At 30.7% G+C, this 14,197-nt stretch overlaps 2 protein-coding genes across 6 annotated transcripts; one reads left to right on the top strand and one right to left on the bottom strand.

The window, feature by feature from the left end:
• Positions 1–97: 97 nt before the first annotated feature.
• On the top strand, positions 98–7,812 carry crc (bZIP transcription factor crc). 2 transcript variants are annotated; one of them, XM_015327283.2, is made up of 3 exons: positions 98–257; positions 1,322–1,645; positions 6,207–7,812. In XM_015327283.2, exons 2-3 carry the CDS (start codon positions 1,396–1,398, stop codon positions 7,109–7,111), a joined length of 1,155 nt encoding a protein of 384 aa, XP_015182769.1. In that variant the 5' UTR covers positions 98–257; positions 1,322–1,395; the 3' UTR covers positions 7,112–7,812. The 2 variants fall into 2 exon arrangements, with proteins under 2 accessions (XP_015182769.1, XP_089026515.1); XM_089170389.1 differs by lacking the exons at positions 98–257; positions 1,322–1,645 and adding an exon at positions 3,758–3,900.
• LOC107069717 (putative E3 ubiquitin-protein ligase RNF144A) lies at positions 6,872–13,560 on the bottom strand. Of its 4 annotated transcripts, none has more exons than XM_089170388.1 (5): positions 12,704–13,560; positions 11,787–12,654; positions 11,554–11,716; positions 11,150–11,472; positions 6,872–11,023 (listed from the first exon to the last, which is right to left on the bottom strand). In XM_089170388.1, the coding sequence occupies exons 2-5, from the start codon at positions 12,351–12,353 to the stop codon at positions 10,787–10,789; spliced, it is 1,290 nt and encodes a 429-aa protein (XP_089026514.1). In that variant the 5' UTR covers positions 12,354–12,654; positions 12,704–13,560; the 3' UTR covers positions 6,872–10,786. The 4 variants fall into 4 exon arrangements, with proteins under 4 accessions (XP_089026514.1, XP_015182738.1, XP_015182748.1 ...); XM_015327252.2 differs by having other exon boundaries at positions 12,867–13,560; XM_015327262.2 differs by having other exon boundaries at positions 12,898–13,560.
• Between the last annotated feature and the right edge of the window lie 637 nt (positions 13,561–14,197).

Here is a 14,197-nt window from a genome sequence, read left to right as displayed (position 1 = left end):
ATGAAAAAGTGCAGGGTAATAGGAAATCTTAGTACGTTACTGCTATTCGGTGACTGGTGAAAATGGAAGGGATCGACAACGTTACGTGAACTTATGGAATGAACTCCGTCGAAGGGAGACGTTCACTCGTTATCCATGAATCGAAGAAGGAAGACGTTTGATATTTTAATCCGTTCTATAATACGAGGAAGATGATTTACTAAGTGGTTAACAAACTTGCACACGCAAGTGTGCCTATACAACTAATTAACAATGGAGTGAGTACATTTTAATAATTAATTAATTAGAAAATTTAAATAAAGGAATTAGATAAAAGATTGATGCGATTGTTGCAAAAAAATTTATCGTTTTTTCTTCAACAATTAAACATGTGCTGTGTGTAACATTTGTTGTTTTACTCGTAGTTTCTTTTATGAAATTAATTTTATTTTATTCATCCATTACGTTCTATCGACTTTCATCATATTTAATAAATAATTAAAAAATTAAATAAAATAAAATCAAGTAAATATTATCCTCTTAAATTTACTAACTGGAAAAATTTATTTAAAAACTTTTGAGAAACGATTTTCCAAATATTTCGAGAAAAGTTTAGCCACGCCAACGAATGTGCTGCCATTTTGTGATTCATCGTGCCACGACATACATACTTCTTTCCTCAAGATTTTCACTTCGTCCATTTTCCTTGAAACTCGGCATTTCCTTATAACTCTCTTAGATCGTATTAAATTTTTAAGTTATTAATATTATTCAAATTAAATTAATCGATTTTTATCACTTAGCTTATCCAATTCTAATAAATTTTGATTGCATCATAATACGATATCGATCATTTTCATTCCCTATCTATACTAAATTATTCCAACAAAATACGAATATTTCTATCAATAATAGCACAATTGTGTTCCAAAGCAATACAAATCGAGTATTTGTCAACGTAGTATCTTGTTATTTTATTTGATCTTGGTTTTATTTTGTTAAGGTATTATTACACATACATCTTATCTTGTTTCTTATCTATTTCGAATGATTGATGTTGCAAAATTAAGTTTTCTGATTGATCTCTATAAGTTATACAGAAAATAACTAATTATATAATTCAAATAGTTAACAATTAAACAATTTATTTATCAGCATCAAATATTTTTTTTGTAGACTTTCAGATAAAATTAAATTGCAGTTACGTTGTTTTTAGAATCAATTGCAAAATTAACTTTGCAAATTACTGTGCAATTATATAATAAAACAATTTAATATATGATTATCTAATATATTTTGTATATTTTCAAATAATTAAATTATTGTATTATTATGATTTTAGAGCCACTATGGCGCTCACTACGAGCTACGTCGTAAAGACGACACAAATTTCTTTTAATAATTTTATAACGTATCATGATTGGATTTGCATCAACAATGATGGAACTTCAAGACCAGGAGATGTGGAAATGGAAGACGGAACCAGAGTCCCCTAAGGGGACATATATAGAAAATGTAGAAGACGATTGGTTTATGCACAACGATAAGTCCTTAGAATCTACTACATATGCTGCTGATGAATCTGTTATGTATGACGATCAACCAACAAACCGTGCACATAGGGTGACAAAAATTTTAAATGAATTGAACGAATGGATAAAAGAAGGTAATATATATTAAACATGTAAATATTATGCTTTTATTTTACTAGTCAGATTGATATGTTTAATCGACAAAAAATTATCAAGGTACTTTAAAACAATTGAAAGTTCTCTAATCTGTTATTGATGTTCGAACAACATTACAAACATCTTTGCTTCGCTCTACTCTCAATAAAATAACCTTGCAGTGTTTTGGATTATTGATGATAACAAATCGTCTTTATCGAATCGTCATTGACAATGAAGAAAGAAAAATCTATTCCTTCATAAATTTATATGCAGCCATTTAATCAACCTAACAAATAGTTATTCAATGTACTTCTAAATCGTATTAAAATATAGCGAAAGAAATAATAGTATATGAAAGAGATTGTGTGCGAACTTAAGAGAAAGAAAAGTGATTGTATAAAAAATATTAATGTCAAACCTATTGATATATAATTTTGTTAACTGGTATAGGTGTATCGAAAGCATATAAATTGTTTCTTTCTCTCTCTTTCTCATATTCTGTATAGATATTTTTTTTATTTGCCTTTTTTCTACTCAAGGAATTCACCCGATTTCTCTATGTCTTACTCTTTCTCTTTCTTTTTTTCTTTCTTTCTTTTTTTCTTTCTCTCTTCTTTCTGTCTTTCTTTCTCCTTCCAGTTATTTCAATTTTTTTCTTTTTCTTTTCTGAAAAAGAGTGGGACAAACTGGTTAACCTCTACGCAAATGGCTTTGCTTGGAAACCGATAGGGTGATGACGTAGGCATTTGAAACGGTGGAGAAGGGGCGTCAGAGGGGGAAAAGTCCAAAGATAAGAAGGAGTGGTTTAACTTCAGTATACAGCCAAGTCTCTTATGTGAGACTTGTACGTGATCTACGATTTTCAGTAGCGATGTGCAGTACCATGCGCGATATCTTTCGATATAAAATATTAACTGTCTGTTGAGAAAATTTTCTTCTCATCTTTTATATGATCTCTTATCGGAACATTTGAACGTGGTGTATACACATATACAAACAGAAAAAAGTTTAGAAAAAGAAGATTCAAATACAACGCCATATCTTAACGCATGCGCTACTGTTTTGGCACTAGGGTGGTGTGATTGTATTACTACGTGTATGTTTACGATTGGAGAGGATAATCTTCGTGCATCATCAGCACATGCGTAACTAATTTAAAACGACAAAAAATAACAAGAAGAAACTACCGCTTACTGTTTCTACTATTATTGAGAAATAATTCTGTTTAAAATACGAAGAAGATAAACTCTCAGATCAATCTATTTCATTCTCTATCTTGCTCTCTCTCATTCTCTTGTTCTTTTATTTACAGAATTACACGTCCTTGTATATTTGTAGAGTCAATTGATAAGATTTCTCTTTTGCATGTTTAATAATCGGTCTGGAAAGTAGACAGCTGGCTGCCCTATAATCACCAAATTGAGATAGAAAGGGAAAAAGAGAGAGAATTAAATAAAAAAAAAGAAAAAGCGATAAAATAAAAAAAAACAAGGAACGACCTAAACGGGGGATAATTACATACGGTGGAGGTGGCGGTGGTGGTAGTGGTTAAGAAAGGAGAAGGAGGAGTTAGAGTTGGAGTTGCAACAGCAGCGGTTTAACTTAGAAACAAGATACGACTTCGAGAGAGCGTTTAATGGAATTGAGAGTACAATAGACCGAGATACTTACGACGATAACTAAAAAGAATAATTTAACAACAATACTGGCATCTATAAAAGTGATACAAGTGAAAGATCCGGCGACTCGATGTTGGAGTGTACTAATGTTATATAATAGCATGCAGTTCGCATATCGTTACACGTGGAACCGCGAGATCATTGTCAACTCTCAAAAACTTGTTAAAAGACGTTGAAATTGGTCCATCACCGATTTGACAGTGTCTTACATTGCATCCGTCTATTTGGACTAATAACACCAACACTGACGACAACACAATCAACCCCCTCGTGTATTAAAATACGTCATCGTCATTATAAGACGAGAATACGTCGTCGTGCGATAATAAACATTAATATTTTTTATTAAACATATTTTTTACCATATCATATATACATACATACATACATATAAGTGTATATATGTATATATATTTTTAAATATATGTAAATATATATATATATATATATATATATATATGTATATGTTTATATATATATTTTGTCTCGTTTGCAAACTTGAACAAAAAAAGAAATTCGCTCGGAGACTTAATTGCTGTGTCCCATAATAATGGCTGCTATATGTTACACGGGTAGGTTTCCTTGATAATCGTTCATTATTGTTCTGTAATAAGCAGAAAACCTTAGGATATTTGATTTCTAATCTAAAAATTAACAATATCCCCTTATCGCCTATCGCGATATACACTCTAACTTTTAGATCAAATTGATTAATATACCATTTATCTATGTCCATTGGATCCCCCACCCTTTCCTTCCTCTTTCCTTCCTCTTTCCTTCCTCTTTCCATCCTCTTTCCATCCTCTTTCCTTCCCATTAGAATCAGATAAGATTGATGCCTCGTTGAATTAAGTTAGAAGAGATCAACACGTTTCTACGTAGCAACGAATACAATTGATCTACTTCTCGTCTACATTATAAAATCGTTTGAAATTCACTACGGGAGTAAGCGTGTTTACTGACCATTGAACAGTTGTTAAAAAAGACAGAGAAAGAGAGAGATTGCAATCAATGCCAAGAAACGGAAAGTTGTTAGGCGTTATGCCAAGAAACGAGAGTAGCCCGTTAAAGAACTCTAAGAAATAGACAAAGCTAATGTGGAGTTTAAATGGGAGCTGGATAAGGGGTTTAGAGAGGAAACTGGAAATAACTTATATCAAACGCACAAGTAGGGGGATCGAGGAAAAATCTTTTATAATCGAATTCAAGTCACATGTCCACCCTTCTATCCTTCTTCAAACACATGTCAAACGTATTTTCCAGATAAAGGCGATTGACTTAATTTTTTCTTGTTTGTTTGTTTTTTCTTTTCTTTTTTTGCTTTTTTATAAAAACGAGAAAATCCTTAGAGATCAAATAATTTGGAAGAGATAGAGACATCACACTCTGTGATGGTGATGGTAATGATGATGATGATGATGATGATGATGATGATGATGATGATGACGACGGTAGTGGCATCTCTTTTAATTAAGGTCACCAAATTTGTTTATCACGCGATTCTCTCTTGGAATACGCTAATCATATTTTATCGCTCAGCTCACACTTGTTTGGCAACTTTACCCAAATTCCTCGGCAACTTTTTTATGTATATGTACATTTCTATTAATCGTTTTGGTTTCAAAATTCAATGCATTTATCGCAAATCTTTTCACGAAAGGTTTGCTTAATGTACCATTGAATAAAATAAATAAAATTGATTTCTGCTAAACGATCCAAAAGCACCATGATAATGATTACGATAATGATTAGAACAAAAAGCTACCGTCAGATATCTGTTTCTTTATAATAATAAAAAATATATATATATATATATATATTCTTATCTAACCTTTTGGCCTCCGTATTTAAATGACGATAACTTTTAAACGGTATCTAGTTGTCTTCGATCAAAGTTTCATAAGAAAATGGGTCAGGGCTCACGTAGTTTGTAATAGTTGAAATCACGTTGATCTAGGAATAAGAATAAAAACATTAACAGATATGCATTTTATATTATAAAAGCCCACTATTGTTTTTGTAAAATATGTATATCCATTTTTTGTCATAAAAAATGAAGTAATATATGTATCTTATTTTGTGATAAAAAAAATAAAATCGAAAACTTACGACTCGCGAGTCAGACAGTAATATTTTAAATAAAACTTGTAAAATAATTTTATTCTTTTTTTATTTTATTTTTTTTAGCTCCTTAATAGCAAATCGTTAAATTGTCCTGAGAGAGAAATAGAGAGAAAGAAAGAGCTTATACGAGACGTTTTTTCTTTTCATCCAATAAATGATTGTGGGCTACGTTAATCTTAAATTAAATATGCTCTACCTTTATAAACTCCAATAGTAACAGTTCGAGAACTGCAAATGAGTAACTTGTTATTCTAGTTGAACCAGAATGTCCATGAAATTATACATACATCACTGCGCCACTCCTACATTATTGCTCATGCAAAAAATCAGTAAAATGTACTGTTAATTAATTCTCTATGTTTTGTAAAAGGTAAAGTTACAGATACATAGAATAAAGAAAAAGAAAGAAAAAAGAATAGTTATTTGTTCTCTAAGGATCAATATTCTCGCATTATTAACTAAATTAGATAATATTATTTCATTGAAAGAGAATAGAGCGAAACTTTCTATTATAAATATTCAAAGAAAAAAATTAACTATTTAATATATACAGGGTGAGCCTAAAATTTCTAGATGAAATTAAATATTAGTTATTTATTTCGAAAAATGTTTAGCTTGTAAAGTTATATTAAATTACCCGTTCAAATTATAAAACTCCCAGGCTAGAAATTTGAAATTCATCCTGCGTATGATGTATTGCTTATTTAGAGATAGTAAAGAATAATACAAATTCTAAAATAGATCATTTTTACAGAACCTTTTTCATATTGGTTGGAGGAGAGGACTAATCTGCCGATATTCGACGAATTAGAAACTCCAGAATGTGGTCAAAACAAATCAGTATATCCGGCTGTAATAAAAAATCAGCAAGAACAATATAACACTAAAACATTGTTAGAAGAATTCGAAACGGTTTTAGAAGATGTTGAGGCTTGCTATCAAACAATTCCATCATCAGTTTCAACCTTGACACCGCCACAATCACCTCCACCGAATAAATTATTAACTGTAGACAGTCAATTGCTTGTTACCTTGCAACCGGTGCAAACGATCCAGTCGGTAATATCAAGTCAACAACAAGAGTTGCCTGTATATAATATCATAGTATCTCCAGAAAAACAGCAACAACAACAACCTGCAGTCTATCAGAATGAAGTATGCGTTCCAGAACAATGGAATCCCGAAAGTGTATCATTGGATCCACTAGGAGGAGAAAACGTTGCCAATGATCTAGCAGTTGTAGATGAATACGTGCGATCGCACACCGAGGACATCCCAACAGAATACAGTTCATGTACCAGTCCAAGTGGTAGCTGTATCTCTTCCGAAGATTCTACTTCTGACGATCCTGACTGGATCGCTGATACATCCTGTAATAAGAAACAATCTATTTCAATTGGTAAAAAGAATCGATGCAAACCCTACTCCCACCCAACGGTTGAGGACAAAAAAGTACGGAAAAAAGAACAAAACAAAAATGCGGCTACCCGTTACAGGCAAAAAAAGAAACAAGAGATTAAAGATATTTTAGGCGAAGAACATGAACTTACTGAGTGCAATGAAAAGTTGCAAGGCCAAGTAAAGGATCTACAGCGGGAAATTGGGTACTTAAAAGGATTGATGAGAGATTTGTTTAAAGCGAAGGGTCTCATCAAGTAATGATTTCAACTGAGGAAGATTTTTTTTTCATTTCCTTCCTTCTTTCTTTCTTTCCTCCCTCCTTCCTTATCTCAACTCCTCCTCTACCCTTCTCTTTGCCAATCTTTTTTATAATCCGTTTGTTTAGGTAATCACATTTATTGAATTTATTTTAACTATAGATTTCTCGACACATCACTTTACAATGTTATTATACTAACTAATACGATAACATTATGCTAATATCATCGATTGTTGCATAATATATATTATATATATGTATATATACATATTTTTTAATTTTTTTTTTCGATCGTCTACAACATTCTAATTTCTTAAATGTTTAAAATATAGAATCTATCACAGCTTTAGTGGAACTACAGGACTCTGTCGTCTTGTAATTTATCGAATGTATAACCATCTCCTAATTTTATACTTTTATGGTCCATTAAGATTAGCAAATACGATGACTATTTAGGGTAATACATGAGGAATTTATTACGATAAGCAGCCCTATGAAGTTCTCACGAGCGGAAATCTGCTGTTGTCGAATTATTCTGAAAGTTTTGCTCTTTTAAAAGGGTCGTCTCATAAATATTTGCGAATCTTTTCATTCCGAATAACATTTTAACCCAATTCAATTTTATCGTATTTTCTTACAGAACATATTACTAGCTTTAGAAAAAAAAAACAATAAATGGGTTATATTGTACAAGTGATAATACGTTTTTAATTAATATTTATCAACTGTGTGTTTTTTAATTCCTTTTCTCTTTCTCTCTCTTACTCTTACTCTTCTATGTTATCATCATCATCTCGTTATTGATACAGATAAACATTGCATACAATAATAATATATTTCGTTTAGACGATAAAATCAAATAAATGAGCACCAAATTCAAAAGCAGTATCACAATTAAAATGAAAAGAAGAAGAATTATATTTTATTTAACAAAATTTGAATTATGATAAATATATTTTTCATCTCATAAAAAAGAAAACCAAACAAAAAATAAAGAAAATATTACAAGTCTAAAAAAGATATTGCAAACAGATTTCTTTTTTTCGGTGTATAAATAATTACCAACAAACATTTTACGTGTGTATATATATATATATATATATATATATATATATATATATATATATATCTGTAAACGCAGGTACGCCGCGGGTATAATATATTTTCGATTCGTTTCTTAAAATTGTTCTTTATAGTATTTTAATTAAAACACAATAAAAAATAAATTTTAAAAAATCAACGAGTAAGCTACTGAAAAAGATTAAATTAAACGTACACGTAAAATACAAGAACATAAATGCAAATCTAGTAATCGAACATAATTTTAGTGAAACCCTTCTGCATAAAAAGGATACGCGAAGTGACTACACTGACAATCCTTCACCAAAAAGCATTTAAAAAGAAAGAAAAAAACCAAAGAATTTAAATGAATGTTTAGTTATGTAAGGAGATATTTAAAAATATAAAAAAACAAAGCTTAAAATAGTTGCGCAATCATACGCAATCGATCAAATGCATTATACACCCATCGATCAATTATAATCTGTATTGCACTCTGTGCCATCATCTATGAGAACGTAAACTAAGCGTAGTACATTTGAATTTTTACTTACAAACTGAACTATTTTTTTGTCTTCGATTTTTTTTTTTGTTAAAAGCTTTTTTTTCTTTACATCTATATTAAGTCTATCTCGCCGATACATATGTCTTATTTATCGAGTAACTCTTTCTCTCTCTCTTTTTTTTTATTACTTTTTGCAAATATTTTTTTTAAAAATATGCATAATAAATTGCAATCAATGCATTCTTTTTACCCTCGTGAAATATAATAAAAACTGCAAGATAAAAATATTTTAAAAGTCCATTCATCATTCATTACGACAATTATATTTGCTTGAAATAAAATATCATTGAAAATGCTTCTTAATGCTTGCTTAAACGTAAACGTTAAAAAATATTTAGGCAATTATTCTAATCAATTCGGTTATAATGCAAAAAGCATTTTAATATATTAATTCTGATAAAATATAAAAGAAAATAAAAATATTAAAAATTAAATAAAATTATACATATTTTTCCTTCTCCGAATATATAAAACAAATAAAAAATCAAATTATAACTTCTTTGATATTCATTAATACTTCTTTTTTGCTTGCAATTAATTAAAAAATATTTAATAATATAAATTTGACGTGCAAATTTGGCAGCCATGATCGCTCTTGTTCTCTATTTCTTTCTATGATATAAAATCACGGAATATATATACATAATTACTATATACCAAGCTTAAAAATATAACTTATTATAGCTCTAGCTTTGCAAGCTATATGCGAAGGCGCATAGTTTGGATTACATAGTTGTTTGTGCTCTTTATTTACAAAGAATAAATCTGTATTATGATAAGTAAATGAGAAGCAAAAAGTTATACTGCACAATATATAAGATCATTTAAAGATTTTTGTTTCATAGAAAGAGTATACTCGCATATATATATATATATATAAAAAGAAAATAATTTTTTATCATTTTTATTCAGATGAATTATTTTTATCAATTTATTCAGAATGATTATTTTTATTACAGTGTCATATCTTTCTTTGTGTGTGTATTGTTGGAAACTATAGTTGCTTCCACTCTTTTGAAGGAGTGAAAAAAATTATACTACTAGATAAAACATTGACTGTCCAAAAAATAAATCCAACTGCTTCTTAAATTAATGGCAACGTTTGCATTCTGCCTTTCGATATTAAATATATATCTATAACACTGTAATTTTAGACATACTCACAAATGTATTTGTTCTGAACTCATTTAAAGAGTTCAAATTATTATTACAATACACCAACACTATGGACTCGATATATTTTTTACAATTTATATGAACTCTATTTACCCCACTAAATTATCTGTTTCATAAGTATATATATATATATATTTTATATGTGTATCTTCTATAATAATGTACATGCAATGTACACACTGTTGTTAATTCACGAAAAGTAAATATATATATGAAAGTACCCATAAATAATATATCAACAAGTGAAATATTGTATAATGTAGTCCACAATTAAAAGTATAAGACGAAGCTTAAATCTGAGCCTCGCTGAGTTCTAACTTAGGCACACATATAGATATACACTGTTAACCAATTGCATGTTACAATACGTTCTTATCACATAAAATCACGAATAAAATAAAAATAAAATTTAAAAAAAACGAAAAATACACCATAAAATAGTAGATTCGCATTACATTTATAAAAGAAGAGTAAAATGCATAATCTATGTGGCAGTATAAAATTAGTATGCTACAAACACAGTGTTTCTCTCTGGAATGTTTTTTCAATAATAAATAGCTATATGAATATTTGAAAAAATCGAAATTAGTTGCAAAAATTATAATATAATTCGCTTTGCGTAAAAAAGAGAAAATAAAAAAGAAATATACGCTACTAGTCGTCTAATTTATATATAATTTGCTTTTTTCATTTTTTCTTCTTTTTTAAAAAAGAAAAACAAATAAAACATCATTAAAAACCAATGTATATCTATATAAAATGCCGATTATATTTGCTCATTTATGAAAGAAGCTAGTTTATTCGTTCCATTTTGATAAGAGAAAGATTATTAATATGTAAGATTAAGAAAGAGCTTGAAAATATTTTACAGTTTCTATGTTGCTGTATCACCGTCTTCCTGTTCGAGCCTTGAGGAACCACAGACACGACATTTACAGCATACTATGCATGGAGCAGCCAAAAGTAGCAAAGGAGAGGCGACAAGTAGGAGCAAACCAAAACCGGCAAATATACCAATTACTTGTGTTCTATGCCATATTACAGACGCTCGTGAGTGACCTAATTTATTTTTACATGGGCCTTTGTCGTAGTGCCTCAATAAAAAGTCATCCTAAAATATTAATAATAATTATATCACAGATATTATTAAATATAAAATTATAATCTATATATTATATACTAAAAAATAGTGAAAAATATATTTGTCGCTAAAATGATAAAGTACTAAAATGCTTACATCCAAGGAAGCTAAACAGTACCAGCAAAAAACGTGCTTGCATCTTTTGCACATCATTTGAGCACATCCTTCGTCCTTTTCAATAGGTACAGAACACATAGGACAGCATTTAATATGATCATTGTCAAATGGTATACCTAATGGAAGATCGGAACATGGTCCACTGTGCCATGCTTCTCTACACATGGAGCAGAAATCTGTAGAACAATTAGGACAGTGGATAGGTCCAGGAGGCGTACCACTACTTCCATTGGAATTGATTGAACATATTGTTTCGCATCCTGCACGTGGACACCAGGCCCGTTTTGTATCCATCGAAACATCTGTATAAAATAAAGACTTAATAGCAACACAATATTTCGTCATTCATTTAACACGAATTAGGAATCATATCTTTTATTTACCTCTATTCAAACGAAACTTGCTATGTTTATCCAATAACTCAGGAGTAACAAGACTTCTAATTTCTTTTAGCGACAGGATAGCACCTTGTTCACATTGTGCATCCGGGCAACTAATTTCATACGCACCTTCTTCGATTTCAAACTCGACATATGCTTTCATACACTAAAAGACATTATTTATATTAATGAACATTGTATCTTTCTTATAATGAATACATATAGTTTATACTTACATCTTTACAGTAAAAACAACCACAGCCTTCGATTTTAAACGTTTTGGAAAAGGATGTGTCGGTAAGACAAAGCTTACAAAATATTCTCCCAACGGTCTGTTGTGAACTGGTCGGTACAAAATTGCCAGCAGCTAAACTGTATCTCGAGCTAGATGCTAATGACAATAAACTAGAACAGCGAGAGCAAACTCTACTGCGATTGATGGCTCTACCTTCTAAAGCAGATGTACTCAATCCGACAGCAGTTTCACATTTTCTAAGTGCACCAGGAGCTAAATTAATCCAACTTCCACCTCGAGCTTCCAAACTGGCACTGCTTTCCGGTCTCAAAAGCGGAGAGTCTATGCCTTTGCCTGGTAATGTTCTTTCAGTCAAAGAAAGATTGACTACACTTGATTCTTTACGTAACAATGGTAATCTTATACCAGTAAGTTTATTAGTCTTGTCTATTTTCTTTTGATTGTTGTTAGGTTTGGGCGGTGGATTAACAGAAGTTACTGAACTAGTTGTCGTGCCCATATCCATTAAGGGGGCTCGTCGTACGACGAGCGAGTGTAGGCTAGGCATCCCCTGATTTACAATCTCGATTTTCACATCCACTTACAGACAAGGGCTGTGCACTGGCTTTTTTAGGACAGTTTGCGACATAAAAACATTGAAAAATGCAATGTACTTTGTTTCAGTTGTTGTTGCTGGATCAAATAATAATTCGACAGAGACGAGTTAAACGATGATGACAATAATGATGATTCCTTGCCATGATCACTTTTAAACAATGCTGTATTATTTCGATACAACTTCACATTTGTCATAGCTCTTCTCTTCGTGCGTTGTAAACATCAAACGACATTGGCTAAATGATCGAATTCTAAAAGAAATGATAAAACATATATATATATATATATATATATATATACCTTTGATATTTCATTAGTTATGTAGATGTGATGTTAAAGGCCACATTAGCAAATACGATGTTCGCGTAAACATAATATTTCGATGAAAACGATGAATTTTTGTGCAATTTTCCGTTGCGATTACAGATATATGATAAAAAAAATATTAGTCGAGTCCTCTTACATTAACGAATTAATAACCAGAAAATTCGTACATTATCGTTTCGTCGTCAAAAGAAGAAAAAAGAAGTCGTATTTTCTTTTTTTTATCGTGTAGAACAATGTTTAAACGTAAATCAAATAACCGATTTACTTAACACGTTCCACTCACTCGTGCTGCTAGCTGGTACATATCTTCGATGACGTATTTTTTTAATAGACATTTAAAAATAAAAGAGACAGAGAGAAAAGAGAAGATGAAATAGGAAAAAAAACATCATCCGCACATCTTCTAACCACAGCGAACAAACTTTCACCGTTATATTCGTTAACACGAATTATATGGAATGTTGTGCACTGTTTAAGAGTCGATAATATACGATAACACAGTTTCCTTCAGCTTTTTCACCTGTCCTGTCACGAAGTACATCAAAGTGCATAAGAGAATATAGTAGTATATATCTCGACCGACTACTTCCGCCCCCACTCACTTATTTTTCTTTCTTTAAGGAAAACCCAAGCGTGGATCGCGATCGGCGCGCATCATTCTCTCCCTCTCTCTCACTCTTTCTCTCCCTCTCTTTCTTTTTCATTCTCCATCTCTTCTTCTAAGATATATATATTTTGACAATTTACACGATTGTTTTCATTTTGATGCAACGCTGTAATCATTCTTTTTCTGACTATTCGACTTCCATAAAAAGAAATGTAAACATCTATATTTAATCAAAAATTTGTACAAACAGGCAACGATCAGATAGTCGTGTAATTCCTTTACACGTATATATTGGGTCATGTTTTATTACGATCTGAGAGGATCCTTCGAAACAGTTTCTTTATTTTAAACGTCTTCCTTGTCATCGTCCTTTTTTATCTTCAGTTGTTTTGTTCTATTTAAAAAAATTTTTCGACAGCGATCGATATTTTTGTTAAGGTCAACTTAGGAATTAACTAAATTTTACGTTTCAAACTCGTTTCTAGAATTCCTTAAAATTATGGAAATTATTTCTATGTGTTAAGGCTATACACGAATGCGCGCGAGCACTTTTCTTGACAAGGGTGGGGGAAAAATATTTTCCACGATTTTGCAATTTTAGACGACTAATGTAAATGTATCTTGCAATTGGGATGAATATTTAATAAAATGAAGATATTTATATTTTCATCAGAATTTTATCTATTAAGTATTTAAAATTGGTCATTTTATAGAATTAAAATTTATGAGAAGTTATCGATAAGATTTCACGTTCACACGATCAGGTGAGTCACAAAAATGATGTTGCGCATGCGTAAAAAAAGGCATTCTCGTTGGCTATTGTCTTCTAGAGGTAAATTTACACAGCAGACAAATTTCTA

This window comes from Polistes dominula, unplaced genomic scaffold, assembly GCF_049000335.1.
Source record: "Polistes dominula isolate Pdom_NZ unplaced genomic scaffold, Pdom_raw_medaka contig_15, whole genome shotgun sequence".
Lineage (NCBI taxonomy): Eukaryota > Metazoa > Arthropoda > Insecta > Hymenoptera > Vespidae > Polistes > Polistes dominula.
This window is presented reverse-complemented; position numbering and strand designations above follow the sequence as displayed.